Raw genomic sequence first — 16,687 nt, forward strand, 5'->3', positions numbered from 1 at the left:
AGGTCGATCATAATTCCTTATGGAGACGGGTCATTCGTGGAATCACTTCTTAGAGCCCCATAAGTTCGAGATTTACTCAAGGGGACTTGCTAGGGCTAAAATCTCCTCCTACCTTCTTTCAAAACTGAAATCATCAAACCAAGGTGAGTTCATACCCCTTATTTTTGGTTTTTACTAAGTTTTGGTGGAGAATACAAGTTGTTTTGTGTAGATCTATTTGTATATGCATGACTATGTGTGTTTTTCATGATTTATTTGGTGATTATGTGTTGTTTACTTCATAAATCTAAAAATATGAAGTTTATCACTTAGATCTTCATAAAAACTATGAGACAAGTATATGTTGTCATGTAAACTTGTGGATCTTAGATTTATACACTCAAAATAGCAAAAACAAGTGTTGTGTTCAAAAATCTATAACCTAAACTCAAAAATCAGCTTTTAACAGAAAAGTTTTGGTCTAGTTACGGACTATTTTGACCACCTTGATGGTAATATTTTTCAAAACTGTTTTACATGTAAAAAGTTCAGGTTTATACCTTTAAAATGAATACTTTCACGCATTCATACAATTTTTGGCAATTTTTACAAAAATGTCTATCATTCAGGAAGGGTTTCGGACCAGTCTGTGAAGATGAACATTTTCACATAGGTTTGAGATCACTAAAAATTATGAAGAACGTAGACTAATGTTCCAAACTCTCAGAGTTTACGGATCCATATTTCGACTTATGATGATTTTTCTACTATTTTTCTAAAAATAGGGACAGAAAGGCCAAAAAATCAGAAAATTGTTTTTTTAACTTACTAAAAGTATTTATACTTTTATTAGATGCAAGTTTATATGACTTATACATACCTTTAAACATCTAGACATGTTAACATATATATATGATTACAAAAAGTGCTCTTTTATGTCATTTTGGTAAATAATTGAACAAAAACAAACAATAAACTAACAAACGGGTTAATTTTGCCAGCTAATGTTATTGGGCCTTAGTGGCCCATTTATGTGCTTGATGGGTCCTGAATACTCTTTATATGTTTATTAGGTCTTATTGACCCACTAACATGCTCGACGGACCTTGGATACTCCTTATGTGCTATTTAGGCCTGTAAATAACATACATGTGAAATGGGCCTTAGTTGTCATTTTACATATATTTTGGGCCCATGTTATATAATCTCATTGCTTTCGAGCCTTGAAATGAATTACATATCTAGTAAGCCTTAGTTGTTTACTCACATGATTCATTGGGCCTAGAGTGTGCTTTATATGTTTTTCTTCGCATAAATTTAGATTAAGGATCTAGTGAGACATGTCGGTTGACACCTATTGAGTGTACGATCGTAGCATGTAGTTATAACCAGAGTCTCTTGGATGGAGAGCGGGGATTTGTGTATAGATCTATACGGGGATGACACCCCACACCTGAGTTGTTCGCTACAGTTAGACTAAATCAGTCTAGGGTGACGAAAACCTTATTCTATTCTGTCGGCGTCCAACAACGCCATGACAGGCGAAATTGTCATTATTTAGTATGATTATAACGAATCACTTAGAGGAATTAACATTATAAATTTACAGGAGACCCATCTTTTCTTTTCTTCTTTGGATTACTTGGAAACATACTCACGCCGGTACTCGACCTAGGGGGTTGACATACCAGTATTCTCTTTTACAGGCAACATAGGTTGTCTAGGGGAATTCTCTTTACATTCTCTTCATTTACTTTTGGCATTCTATTAAACAATAACACACATGCATTAATACAAGATCGGACACAAACATACTAAACTATTTTAAGAAAATACAGGATTTTCTTGTGACTACAAAGTTATACAAATCATTTTTTTTAAACATGCTTATGAACTCACCAACATTTTTATGTTGACCTTTTTAAATTAACTTGTATTTCAGGAAACCGTTGAAGCAGGTTGGGTTGAATAAACTAATGGATGTTTTGTTATATTTTATTTCATCATACATTAATTATTTTGGCATGTAATATTCAAACACAATACTCGATATAAATAATGTATGTTGTTATATTGCATGTATGGTGATGATGATGTTATATTTCATTTATAAACTATGTGATGATACTACAAGGATGAAGTCACGCGCAAGCCCCCGGACGTTTCCGCCGTCTGGTTCGGGGGTGTGACATTTGGCATGACAATTGGATTTGGAAAAGAGCTCCTAGTAGTCAACTCAAGATTGTTGAGTTAATCGCTTCAAAAAGCTATTTGGAGTCTACAGTTGTTTCTTACGGAAGTGATATTTGGAGATCAAATCTCTCTTCAGATAGGGAATTATGTGAGTGATCTTCGTAGTCTAATTGACTTGAGACTCACTATTTCGATGAATAACTCCACTGTTTGGATCAAATTGGTTCCTTTAAAAGTCACATGTTTCACATGGCGTGCTTGCTTGGATCACATTCCCTCTGCGATGACACTTTCTCATCAGTTACATGTTGCAGTTGTAATTCAGGGTTGGATGAAGCGGAACACATTTTCCTTGGTTGCACTTTTGCTCATGAGACTTTGAAAAAGATCTTTAAGTGGTGCAATATTTCCTTTAATCTTGCTTCATCGATGGATCAGTTGGTTAACCTTGCTGCTCATTAGGGAAACTACCCAAAAAAATGAAAGCTTTTCCTTGCCATCATTTACAGTTATTTCTGGGGTGTTTGGCGGGCTCGGAATGACAAGATTTTCAATAAAATGTGTATCTCTTCTTTGAAATTAACGGATAATATCATTATCATGGTGTTTAGTTGGGTAAAACATAGAAGTTGTATTTGGTTTGATTGGTGTGTTTGTCCTTTCAACATTTGGTATTTTTTTTGTTTTCTCTTTGCCCTGCCTTTTGCCTTTGCCTTTTTAGGTAGTGGTTTTTAATATAATTCCACCATTTCCAAAAAAAAAAAAAAAAAAAAAAAAAAGAAAGAAACTTTACCAAAAGCTTTAATGCAATAATATACATACATAATTTTAAAATAGACTTGGACTTTTATTTTGAAGAGGTTCCGGTTCCTTGAAATTGATCTCTGAGTAACTCATATTTTCTGAGCTCGGCTAGAGAAAGTGAGGGAGAGAGCTCTACTAACACCTGCAAAATTCAGAAGAATCGGATTACTAATCAATATTGGTTTTAACTTAACATGTTGATTTTTGTATTCACATTATACATTACTTATTTACGAAATTACGAAATTAGAAAACAAAAAAAGCTATGTTGGGTCAACCCAACCCAAATCTTTTGACATTGATAAACATACCATCACAAAATCTTCATATTCAACAACCACAGAATCGACTTCATCCTTCATGGAAGTTGGGTCTGCATCAGCGTCTAAAACCTACAATTAAGAAGACGGGTTTTTTTTTTTTTTTAAATTAATGGGTTGCGCACTTAATCTAGACAGCTATACATGATTGTTTCTTTTTCACTTAATATAGACAATATGACTTAACAAGAATTTCGTTTAATGTTTTTACACATCAATCTTTCACATATTTATCTTAGCTGTTTATTGTAGAAAAAAGCAGTTGCAAGTTCAAAGTCTGGATATAAATAAGGGAATAAGGTAAGAAATCTGACCTTGCGCCTTGCAGCATGGAACCAAGCATCTGCACACAAGGCATACATGTCTGCACCAGTAAAATTTGGGGGACATTTCTTTGCTATTTCATATAGATTCACGTCTTCATGCAACTTAAATTTCCTGGTCAGTGCTTTTAGAACCCTAAAAATTTTACAATTCATTGTGGAAATCTTTATGAGATTTAGATTCTTTAGAAGAAATATAAGCAAGCAAGCAACCAACCTCTCCCGATAAGATGGGTCTGAATTGACTCCAACATACAGTAGCTTATCAAAACGACCAGGCCTTAAAAGTGCTGCATCTATAAGATCTGGTCTATTGCTTGCTCCAATTATGAATAAGTCCTAAAATATTAGAAATTTGATAAATCATGATGAAGAAAACAGGTACTATGAAGTATGTAGCAGTAGCAGCATACTTGGGATGAATCATTCAGGCCATCGATCTCTGCAAGCATCTGATAACACAAAACCAAAATAAGCATTCACTGTTGAGATAATTTGACTGAAAGTCCCATGTTGATGGCAGGAGAAAGGGGTTCCATGCCTATAAAAATATAATGAAAGTAAGAATTCACCTGAGAAACTACACGATCCATAACTCCACCAGAATCACCGGAAGCACCTCTGGCTGGAGCAAGAGAATCCAGTTCATCAAAGAAGATGACACATGGACGGGCTGCTCGAGCCTGCAAAACACCCCATTCTCATGATTTTATTTATTTATTTACCAACTACATGTATTGGATAGAAGAATTTACCTTCTGAAATATGTCGCGTACATTTTTCTCTGACTCTCCAATGTACATGTTGATTAATTCGGGCCCTTTGACACTTAAGAAATTAAGAGAACATTCGGTTGCAACAGCTTTGGCCAGCAACGTCTGTGAAAAAAAGATTATTATTATTATAAATTTTTAATACATAATTCACAAAATAAATGTGATAACATAAACATACTTTCCCTGTACCAGGAGGACCATAAAGAAGAACACCAGAGCGCTTACGTAGCCCAGATGAAAACAAATCTTTATGCAGAAGGGGGAGCTGTAAATACATTACCAATAAGTCACAACTTAAGCCAAAGCTTACTATAAGCAACCGGAATTCAAGATTCCATTCCTATGTACCTGAACTGTATCAAGAATAGATTTTTTCACATCTTCCAGCCCACCAACATCCTCCCACTTAACATTAGGGACCTACACACACACACACACACACACAAACAACTCAAACTTAGTATTGATCTTAGCAACACAACCATTTTTTATTTTACACACCTTGGGAGTCCCCAAAGCCGATGCATTCCTTTTCTTTGACCGCTCCAAAGCTTTGACCATGAATTCTTTGCTGTCACCCAACTTCTCAAAGCTACTGCCATTAATAGGAATCAAACTTGAACCAGCATCAGCAACTAAAGCCCTAATATCCCTTGGCATGAAACCTGATGTCTGTCCAACCATATCTTTTACAACATCCTCTGTACAAGTCTGCAAGGAGCTTACATCATTCATTAGATTTTAAGATAAATATATATGTATACAGTAAAATATTCTTATTCTTACTTACATCTGGAACCAATTCAGGGATAAGGTGAAGTGACTGGGATAGCATTTCGACTCTCTGGTCTTCGGTCAAAGCTCCCATTTTCATTTCATGGCTGAAACAACGCCTAATTGTAGGTGGCAACCCTTCAGAGTTATCAGCAGCTGCAACTAGCAGCACGGGATGGGTATTAATCATATTCATATGCTGCATAATGAGAGTAAAACAGTGAGCAGCCAATGGATAATTGGCATATTTTTATGGCAGAAATCATCATCTGAAAACATCAACCTCTGCTTCTTCTTCTTCTTCATCTTCATAATCATCAGCTTGTCTAGATGGCTCGGTGAATTCCCTGATGACAGATGCAACTTCAGAATTCATACCAACTTGATCATTTTGTGAACCATCATTAGAGCTCAAATTGCTGAAAGCATCAAAATGGCGCAGCAGAAGAATAGTTGGTGCATATCTGCAATAACACAAACACAGTCATACACATATTATCAGGAATTATTTTACTATGAAACACGTAACAAGAAAGTAGATCATTTCACATCATTATGGTTGTAAATACCTACGAGCTGCACTGAAAGCTTGAGCCAACATGGAAGAAGCCTTCCTCTCTGAAGATGCAAGTAAATCATGACAACTATACTCAACCACATGCAGCCCAAGTTGAGAAGCAACATGCTTTACAACAGTCCTTTTCCCACAACCAGGTAAACCAAACAAAAGAACAGCAACCCTGAATTTTGATGAAAGTGCTGATGGGCATAACGTTGGTGTGATAATAGAGGCCAGGGTCTTTACTGTGTCTTGATGTAAAGGTGCAAAACCTCTTGATCCAGAAAGTAAAAGATCCGGAGGAAGAGCAGATGGAGTACTTGCTGCAAGCACAAGGGCAGTTTGGGCACGATTGATTCTAAGAATCGGTTCATTTGAAGGTTCCATTGCAACCACCTAAGGACACGAGCCAGATTATTTGATATGTGGTACTGTGTAAAGATGTTGGAAAGCACAGAAAAAATGGAATACCTTAAAGTATAGATTGGTATCATTTTGTTTCGTTTGGCTACAAGGAATGCATATGGCTGATTTGCAGTTCCAATTGATGCAGATACTGAAAACATCACCTCTGGCAAGACATCTATCTATGGAAAAGTACTCATTTAAGGCCAGATCGATCTTTTCCTGACGATTTTCAGTTTCAATGGATGAAGTTCCTACAAGAGAACCAATGGTACCACATTCTGGTATCTTTACAAAAGATACCCTCAAATGTGAGGCATATCTTGGTGATTTTGTCAAAGGCTCAATATCTAGGTTAATAGAGAAGTCCTCATTCGGTTCGTTTTCTTGTTTAGTCTCAAATAAAGAAGCCAATTTTGTTTCTCCATGGTGAAGAAGCAGTCTCAAGCATGAGGTATGCAAACCAAGATTAAATGCTAAAAGAGGAGAGACATAAGCAACTTCTGTAGCCAATGGAACATGATTAATTGTAGGGAAACTACATGAAGGAAATGCAAGCATTGCATATGAAGAATCATATGAGAGTGATTCGTTGTGAGATGTGATATCATGAACACTGGGAGGATCAAGAGCCACAACTTGACTGATTCTTTGTATCTGGGAATCCACATTTTTAACAATTACCTAAACATAAAACATAGAACAAAAAGGTGAACAGGAGAAAACAACTAATGCTGCAGAAAAAATCCTAAGAAATTAGAACTAAAAGTTGCACTAAAAGAACAAGTTTAAAACTTAGACATCTGATGCAGGACTTTGAACATTGTACAAACTAATTGGTATGCAGACAACTAAAGCTGAATTTTAACTCAGTTTATGGCTCTGATATCTCTAACCGCTAGACTTATAACAAAACAAAAATTTCTCTCTTAAATATCATGGTGCATCTGCTGAAAAACAGCCAATAATGATCCTTATGAAACCATTGGAGATTTAAAATCATGAAATCGTCATCTTTTTCTTCGATCTTATTTCACACTTTCAAAGGTTCAAAAGAATGAATAAGAGAATGATTAAATTACCAGTGAACCGGAGGTAATCAGTAGCCTTTTGAGAAGCGATGTAGAAAGTCCAATCAAGGCAGCATCGTCTAGAGAAGCCACCTTCTTGCCTAATTTGTCCTCAGACAACCTAAGAATACCCGCACGCAATTGCAACATAGTCGGTGCATCGCCATCGCCGTCGCCGAGGGAGTATTTGTTAACCAAAGCACCGTCAATTCCATTTATTTTTTCTTTATGGGATGAATTGAGCACGGAATTGAGAAGTGATTTTGTAGAAGAAAGCACGAGAGGCTTCCTTCTCCCCACCATTTAAGCTCTGTGAGAACCTAGCAACTACAGAACACCAATTGAACTGTAGTGAGGAAACAGAGACAGAAAATCATCTATAAACAAGGGTTTATTGCGCAAGTCAAGAAAATCCATTCGGAGGACGTTGACGCCATAACTGAATAATTTCAACGTCATCAACAATCAGGGGGGCGCACTTAGCTGGATGTGGGGGGAGAGGCCCCCAACGCTTTGCCATGGACGAGCGTATATTAGTGGAAATTGGGCTTATAAAAAGAGGCCCTCTTTTTTGGTCTTCAACTCCATTCCAACAATGCAACAACTAAATTCCGGTGGAATAATATATATATATATATATATATATATATATATATATATATATATATATATATATATATATATATATATATATAGTTAGGTTATTTTGTTTTTACTAACTATTGTGTGCCAGAATGCACAGATCTGGACCACCGGATGAATAAAATCAATGATTATGATCTGAGGGTCTATGATATTATAATAGAGTAGTATGTACCATATAATCACACAAATTTCATAAAAATGGTATTTTGGTCAATTAACATATTTTAAAAAAGGTAATTTTCGGATTTTAAGGGATCATTAACACTTCTAATTTTAAAATCTGAATTTTTTAAATTAATTTAAATTAATTCTAAACATAATTTGTAAACATAACCGATTTTATTCCGTCAGAATGGATTTTTGTTTGAATGATGTTCTTTCAGAGTTTAATTCTAGTAGAATATTAACGAAGAATAACAGAATTCTTGAACTCTTAGTTGAAGAATAACAACATTTTAATATTTTCATATACATTCGAACTTAAATACAAATTCATACATATTCTTACATACTAATAGCCTTCTACATTGTAATATATTTATACATATTCTAAAAGAATATCATAAAAAATCAGCATTCTTGAATATACAGTTAATGAATAAATACAAGTGTAATTCTTAAAAATAAAAACATTCTTAAACTGTGAGTGTCATCAATCTTTGGCTCATTCTTCAAGTCATTCTCATCAGGTCTTCAAGCCATTCTTCCGATCATTCCTATCACAAATGCAACAAAAACTAATAATGGTTAAAAACATGTTGCTTGCAATTCCTATTAATTTATACATTCTGGGAGAATACATATAATTCATTTCGGTAGAATATACAAAACATAATCTTGCATAATACATAAAATACAATCTCGCAGAATACATAGAATAAAATCTGCTAATTATGACTTTACATGCCACTATAAAGAATTAAAAGCATGTGATTTTCCATTTGCAATCGTATTTCTCTATATATAAACATTCTAAAGCATAGAATGTATAAATGCATTCTGTCAGAATTACTATAATGTTACTTGCAATTCCTAGCATTTTATATATTCTAGAAGAATACATAGAATATATTCTGATAGATTACATAAAATTTGCTACTAAATCAAGATTATAAAATCATGAACAGTGGAACATGTTAAGTTTAATAATTTTCAAATATTAGAAGGTTAGATTTTGATATTTTCCAGATATTGCTTATTTAATTAGGTGATTACAAATGCTTTTGAGAAGAGTTTTCTCATTCATACAATGTTTAAGTTCTAAAATGTCTCAAATTTGTGAAAATCTCTTAAAAACCCTTAATCAAATCTTCACCCTAAATTGATTAAAAAAATCAAATACCAATAGCAAAGATTGATGTTACTCAGGTAATTAACACATAAGGAGTTAATAAAACAACAAAAAAACATATCAAAAGGTTTAATGAAGAAAATAAAAGAAATACTCTTTGAGGCATTTCTACAAACACCTGGCGTGCAACATAGAAATCAAAATTTCTTTCAGGCCATTTCTACAACAAAGCTGCCAAATTCTCTTTGAGGCATTTCTACAAACATCCATCGATTCTTAATCAAATGAACACCTATGTAATTCTGCCAAATCAAACAAGAACAAAAAGAAACGAAGGAGCCTTTACCTATTGATTGAATCATTGTTGAACAGCTTCCTCCATCACCGATTCCACCTACCTGCCGATTGTCACCACCCCATACGACTTACTGTCGCCTTACAACTCCCAATTTGCAACCACCCTTGTGTTTCAAGACAATCGGACCAGAAGAAGAATGGAGCCGAGGGGAGCAAACCTGCGCTGTCGGCCTCCTTCCATCACCTACGCTAGCGATCCACCAGCACCACCGAACCCTCACTTCTAGCCTCTTTCCGATGATAATAGGCCGACGAACATGCAACTGTGAAAGAATCGATTTCTGGTGGAAATGAGGAATTAAGGTATCGATGATTTCTGGTGGAAAGGAGGAACTGAGATATTGATGATTTAAGGAAGCCGCCGTACTTTTTAAGGTTAGGGATGTGGGCTTTGTAGGGTTAAACTAATTAAGGAAATATTCATTGAATTATTTTTTTACCATAATTAGATATAGGAAGTTTACCATTATACCCTTTTTTAATTTATTTAATGATTTATTATTCTTGAATTCTCATTGGTGCATTTAGTCACACACTATTTGCTAAAAGCATTTGAACCTAACTCTCTCTTTCTCTCTCTCTCTCTCTCTCTATATATATATATATATATATATATATATATATATATAGGGTTAGGTTATTTTGTTTTCACTATCTATTATGTGCATGTATGATTGATTCTGGACCAATCATTTTAGTTATTTTAAGAAAGTAATTAATGCATATTACATGTTGAAGATAAAATGAATATTAATTACATCTTCAACATTTAATATGCATTAATTACTTTCTTAAAATAACTAAAATGATTGGTCCAGAATTAATCATACATGCACACAATAGATAGTGAAAACATTTGAACCTAAGTCTATATATATATATATATATATATATATATATATATATATATATATATATATATATATAGGTGGGTTCAATTGAGAAAATAAAAAATGTTGAGAATAAGGGAATCATTCTCAGCCACTCATTTTATTCAAGCATAAAAAAACACGGTGGCAGACTTGTAAATATGAGAACAACCTTTAATATCAAATATGTATCTGTAGTTCAAACCCATTCATCATTCATCATCCAAATTTCTTCTCCAACTTTCAACAATCATCCAGATTTCTTCGATTAAACCATCATCAATCCATTTTTTTTGATCGGGTAAAGTCGTAAAGGGGATACGAAGCAGATGATGGCGAGAGGAAAACGAGAAGCGAATCGATGAACGAACACAACGGGCTTTGCAGCAACCCTTCGTTCACCTCCCGTCGTCGGCAACAAAGGAGACCAAGGTGAAGATTCTCCGGTGCTCGTCTTCGTCTGATTAAGGGGGAGAAGCACGGAGGTTCGTCGCCCGACTCGCAAACCGAGATGGTCTCCGTGGTTTTGACTAGACCAAAGGAGGAGGTGTTTGGTTTTGCTAGGAGATTGCGATCGGAAAGAAGCCAAAAGCGAGGGTTTGGTTTTGCTAGGAGATTGGGTCGGACGTCCGCTGCCTCTCATTTGCTTCCTTCCGGCGAGAAATGAAGAGAGAGGGAGGCGAGGGAAGATGGCATCGGTGTTAGTGGGTCAACGAGCCAAGGCATAAAGGGAAACCTAGGTTCCAATCGACGGAAATAGTCTAGAAGATGGTGGCTTTTGGCTGTGGTAATCGACGGGAAGTGCTGAAGGATCTCGATGGGGCAGTTGCTGCTTCAATTGGTACGGTCCTCTTCTCGTTTCTTTTATTTTGATTGTAAATCAGTTAGGTGGGTGTTTGGGTGATCGATGTTCAACGGGTGAGTAGATGGGGGAAAAGGATTTGATCAGGTTTGGTGTGTTCATCATGAACAGATGGAGAAAAGGGTTTGACTGGAAATCAACGATAACGAAGGGATTTTGGTTTGTTTCATTTTACAGGAAAGAAAACAGATGACAATGATTTCATGGATGTTTGTTTGCTATTGTTTAATCTTGTTTGGATAGAAATGTATGGTGTGTTTGGTTGGATCATTTAACAGGAAAGTTTGTATGTTATTCATATGTGAATAACATATAAAAATTATATATATTTGTGAAAATACATTATAATATTCATATGTGAATATACTGTGTAATATTCATTTGTGAATATACTGTGTAATATTCATAAGTGAATATATCATCTAATATTCACAAATGAATATACTGTGTAATATTCATGTGTGAATATATTGTGTAATATTCATAAGTGAATATATCATCTAATATTCACAAATAAATATACTATGTAATATTCACATGTGATATACCATGTAATACTCTGTAATATTCAGATATGAAAATATTATCTAATATTCATAAGTGAATATACCATCTAATATTCACAAGTGAATATACTATGTAATATTCATAAGTGAATGCATCGTCTAATATTTAAATATGAATATACTATGTTTATTATATGTTATATTCATATATGAATGATACTTAAATTGTAAATAATAATAATAATAATAATAATCATAGTTTTTATTCATAACTGAATAACGAATGTACTGTAGTAAAAACCTGATTCATTTTTATTCACTTATGAATAACGATAGCTGAAAATATAAAAAAAAATATTTTATCTTAAAACTATATCAATATGGATGTCTATTTGTAGAAAATAAAAAATCATGAATTTTGGTATATTTAAAATCATTTTTCGATAAAAACAGCTTCTTAAAAATTAAAAAAACGAAAAAACTATGTTTTTGTATATATTAAGGTAATGATTAGCATAGTTTAAGAAAACATGTTTTGTTGGAAAACACATGTCTATTCCTTTCCCATTTCTGCTGGTACGACGGAGGTTTTTGAGGCAAAAAAAAAATGAGTGGCTGAGAATGATTCCCCCATTCTCAACCTTTTTTTTCTCAATTGAACCCTCCTCTCTCTCTCTCTCTCTCTCTATATATATATATATATATATATATATATATATATATATATATATATATATGGAGTGGTTCAAATGAGAACCATAAAAGATTAAGAACTCTAAGAACCCCAATTAATTAATAAATATTTACAAAATACTCTTATTAAGTATGTTAAAATCCTAATTTTTTTTGTTTTTGGTACGAAAAGGGCAAACTTATAATTTTTACAGTCTAATATCTTCATTGGTATATGCTTATATTTTGACACAAAACTTATATAAAATACAACTTTACACAGTTCCTTTACAGTTTAATACAAAAATTCACAACTTGATACAAACTGTTTTATAATAATTCACTAATTCATAGAAGCTAGCAACTCAAACTCTACCACCACATGCAACCACCAACCACTTGTATCAACATAATAGCCCTCATTTATTTCAAATCAGATCTGTAGATAAAGTCATGTATTAGGAACTTAAATATTACATTCACAGTCTAACAAAGCCTATTAATATACTCGTTTTGAATTTAATGCAAAACAATTATAAAAACTAGAAGATTCTTACAAATTTATGCAACAAAAAAATAAATATATCCATAAGAAAATTAAGACAAAAATTTATTCATATTTTAACAAAATTATAAAAAATTCACAGCAAAATACAGTAAATTCACAACAAAATGCAGTCAGTTCACAGTTTAAACAGAAAATTCATAGTTTAATGCAGTGAATTCACATTTTTAAACACAAAAATTACAGTTTAATACAAAAAATCACAGTATAATATAGTCAATTTCACAATTTAAATAAAATATTCACAGCTTAATGCACTTAATTCAAAGGTTAAAACACAAAAATCACAGCTTAATACACAAAATTAATAGCTTAATACATTAAATATATAGATTAGTACACAAAAAGTATGTATTCATAACCATATTATCAAATTAAAACTCTTAATACAATCAATTAACAACATAATATAAAAAATTTACGCCTTAAAACCTATAAAAGGATGCATTTGTAGTTTAAAACTTATAAAAATCATGTATTTACAATTTAAAACTTATAAAAATCCATGAATTCACAACTTAAAACATATATTTTCTTATTAATAAAAATTAAAGTAACATTAAAAAACTAAATAATAAACGAAACATTAAAACATCACAATTGCAACTTAAAAAACTTTTTTTTTAGAAAACAATAACATAATAACACACATTCTAAAATCAATTCAAAGAAAAAAAAGCATAAGCTATTAATATCAATTTTATGCAAAATTATAACAAATAAGAAAACAAACTTCAATTCACAAGTTAATAGCAATGGATTCACAAATTAGTATTTTATGTAAATATTATAATAAATAAGAAAACAAACTTAGATTCATAACTTAATAACGGTGAATTCACAACTGAATAACAGTGAATTCAAGATTTATTATAATATTTACATAAAATACTAAGTTGTGAATCCATTGCTATTAACTTATGAATTGAAGTTTGTTTTGTAACACCCCGAGATTCAGGTGCATTTCTTTCACCCTTATTCTTTGTCAATTGGTCATGATTAGTCCTTGAGTGGAGGGAAACTAGCAAGTGAGTACGTTGGGCGTACCAGAGGGGTACGCTGCGCGTACTCATGCGCTTAGTTTGGACGCGGAGTCGCCAAGGTACGCTGGGCGTACCCAGAGTTACGCCGGGCGTACCCGGCCCAGGAGCAAAAACCCTAATCCGTCTTGTGCACTATTTAAAGGGTGCTAAGGCTCATTTCTCAGCCTCCATATCAGTGAGTGAAACCCTAAGAGAGAGCCTCCCATCGTCCTTAGTGTGTGTGAGTGTTGTTGGAGCTAATTGTGTTTTGGTGGCTTAGTGAAGAAGAAGGAAAGGAGCTCTTGGAAGCTAAAGCTTGAAGTGCCATTTTGGATATGAGATCTACAGAGAAAGGGGCTACACTTAGAGGTATAAAGTTCAAAACTCTCCTATTCTTTTGGTTGTTGTTGCATGTGCCATTTCTAGGGTTAAAAACCCCAAAAGGTGGAGACTTTATGAGTATAAGGTGCTCCATGGTCCGAGATCTGTCCCTTTTCAGTGGTATTGGTGATTTAGAACCATAAAGTTTTAATCTTGGCTGATAGTTTGAGGTCATGCTTGAGTATTAAGCCTTCTAGAGTTAGAGGATGGAATATTATGGGAGTTGGTGGCTTGTTCAGCCATGCAAAGGCTTAAAGTCATCAACTTTATGGATTAAGAGGCTTAGATGTGGTCAGATCTAGAAATTGGACGTGGGTCTTAACTGTTTAAGACCTTAAGAGCTAAGGGGCTGAAGTTGGGGAGTACGCCGGGAGTAATCCCAGTACGCGCCGCGTATTGGGTGGCGTTCCCCGATTCTGAGAGGCAGCCGGGTACGCTCAGCGTACACATCTGGTACGCGCAACGTAACCCGGAAAGTTGACTTTTAGGGTATGGTCTATTGAGGGGCCTTTTGAGTTATGAGAGGGGTAAAATGGTCTTTTACCCTTTTGAGAGTGTCATAAGAGGACATAGTCTAGCCTTTGAGAGTTATAATAAATTGAGTATTTATTTCATATGATTAGGCGGAGGCTAGGCCAGCGTTTACCGAGACAGAGATTTACCGAGATACCAGAGGTGAGTCTTCTCACTATACTTTACCTAGTATGGTAACAACGTCATGTGTCAGTGTAATTTAGAGCTGTGTGCTAGTGTAATTGCATGTTATTTATGTGATGTGTTTTATTATGATACGTGATATGCATGATTCAGAGTTTATAGAGTAGGACCAGTGGGTCCATAGAGTTAGGACCTTTGGGTCCATAGAGTTAGGGCCAGAGGGCCCACAGAGAGTTGGGGCTGGAGGGTCCCACTGAGACACATTGACCAGAGGGTCAACAGAGTTATAGCCTCGAGTGGCTAATATATGTTAGAGTGGTATTTTGGGGAACTCACTAAGCTTTATGCTTACAGTGTTATGTGTTATGTGTTTCAGGTACCAGTGATGACCGTGGGAAGGCGCCGACATGATTCGTACACACACACATGGGATTTTATGTATTTCGATCTTGGGGGATGTTTTGTGAAACAAGAATATGATAAAATGACATTTTATTAATAAATGTGTTTGGAAAATGTGTCTTGAAAATGCAAAAAATTGTTTTAATTTTTACGGTGTTACAAGTTGGTATCAGAGCCTTGGTTTGAGGGATTCGGGTGCACCTTCGGGCGTATCTGAACTCAAACTGATGATTAGAGAAAATTTTGACAATAAAATAGTTTTCAAAAGAATAAAAAGAGCTTTCGAGACAAAACAGAGTAGAGTCGTGTGTACGAACAGCCAGCGCCCGAACGGTGATTTCCCAAAATACCATTACAATAAGTGTTATGAGATATGATATGATATGATATATGATGAGTTATATTATGCATGCCAGAGTATACTAGGTATTCTTATTAGGACTAGAGTGGCCTGATATGTGATGCCTTAGTCTAGGAGTCTTGCTGCTAGGGATGCTTCAAAGTGTTTAGATAGCAGCGAAGAGGTTATGAGAGATCTGCTAGCGAGTATCATATGATTAGAGAGAGTAGAGTGCTTGGGATTGGGAATCTGGGAGGAGGACTTGCGGTGAATGCTGATGTGGTGTGGACGGTAGTATTGGGCCCGTACTACTGAAGACACCGGGTCAGTGCACAGTCCAAGTAAGAATCCTTAGAGTACTAAGAAACAAGTAGGGTGGAGTATTCGAGTGTGAGTATACTCGAGCAAGTCTCTGATATGTTTTTATGCTATATTTCAGAGAGAAGGGGACCATGGTTGGGACACGCCACACACCAGAGAGCAGCGGTACGAGTGACGAGGAGATCCGTAGGATCATCCACGAAGAGGTGGCTGCGGCCATCAGGGCAGAGATACAAGAGATGTTCGGGTCTATCAAGACCACACTGATAGAGACATTTGATGAGAGATACGCTGCTCTTTCTGAGGCTGCTGTTGCTGCGGCCACTGCAGCTATAACTGCGACTAGGCCGCAGGGTGGTGATGCGTTGCTGTTCCGAGAGTTCAGCAACACAAAACCACCGGAGTTTGAAGGGACCCAGGACCCGATTGCGGCGATGAGGTGGATTTAGACATAGAGGGGTGTTTCTTTACTTGCTCATCTCCAGAGCATTTGAGAGTCCGGTTCGCGCTGAACCAGCTTCGCTTGGGAGCGAATGATTGGTGGAAGTTTGTGACGGCACATTATACGCCTGGTGAGCTTGCTGCAGTGACCTG

General features: G+C 35.1%; 1 protein-coding gene across 1 annotated transcript; it reads right to left on the reverse strand.

The window, feature by feature from the left end:
- Positions 1-2,951: 2,951 nt before the first annotated feature.
- PEX6 (peroxin 6) lies at positions 2,952-7,676 on the reverse strand. Its single transcript, XM_079013414.1, has 15 exons — positions 7,216-7,676; positions 6,200-6,817; positions 5,739-6,124; positions 5,453-5,633; positions 5,186-5,368; positions 4,897-5,106; positions 4,744-4,815; positions 4,574-4,660; positions 4,375-4,497; positions 4,192-4,302; positions 4,033-4,071; positions 3,837-3,958; positions 3,611-3,755; positions 3,288-3,368; positions 2,952-3,118 (listed from the first exon to the last, which is right to left on the reverse strand). The coding sequence occupies exons 1-15, from the start codon at positions 7,504-7,506 to the stop codon at positions 3,020-3,022; spliced, it is 2,748 nt and encodes a 915-aa protein (XP_078869540.1). The 5' UTR covers positions 7,507-7,676; the 3' UTR covers positions 2,952-3,019.
- Positions 7,677-16,687: the final 9,011 nt, after the last annotated feature.

The sequence above is a fragment of the Lactuca serriola genome, chromosome 8 (genome assembly GCF_051521515.1).
Source record: "Lactuca serriola cultivar US96UC23 chromosome 8, Lser_US96UC23_V15, whole genome shotgun sequence".
NCBI lineage: Eukaryota > Viridiplantae > Streptophyta > Magnoliopsida > Asterales > Asteraceae > Lactuca > Lactuca serriola.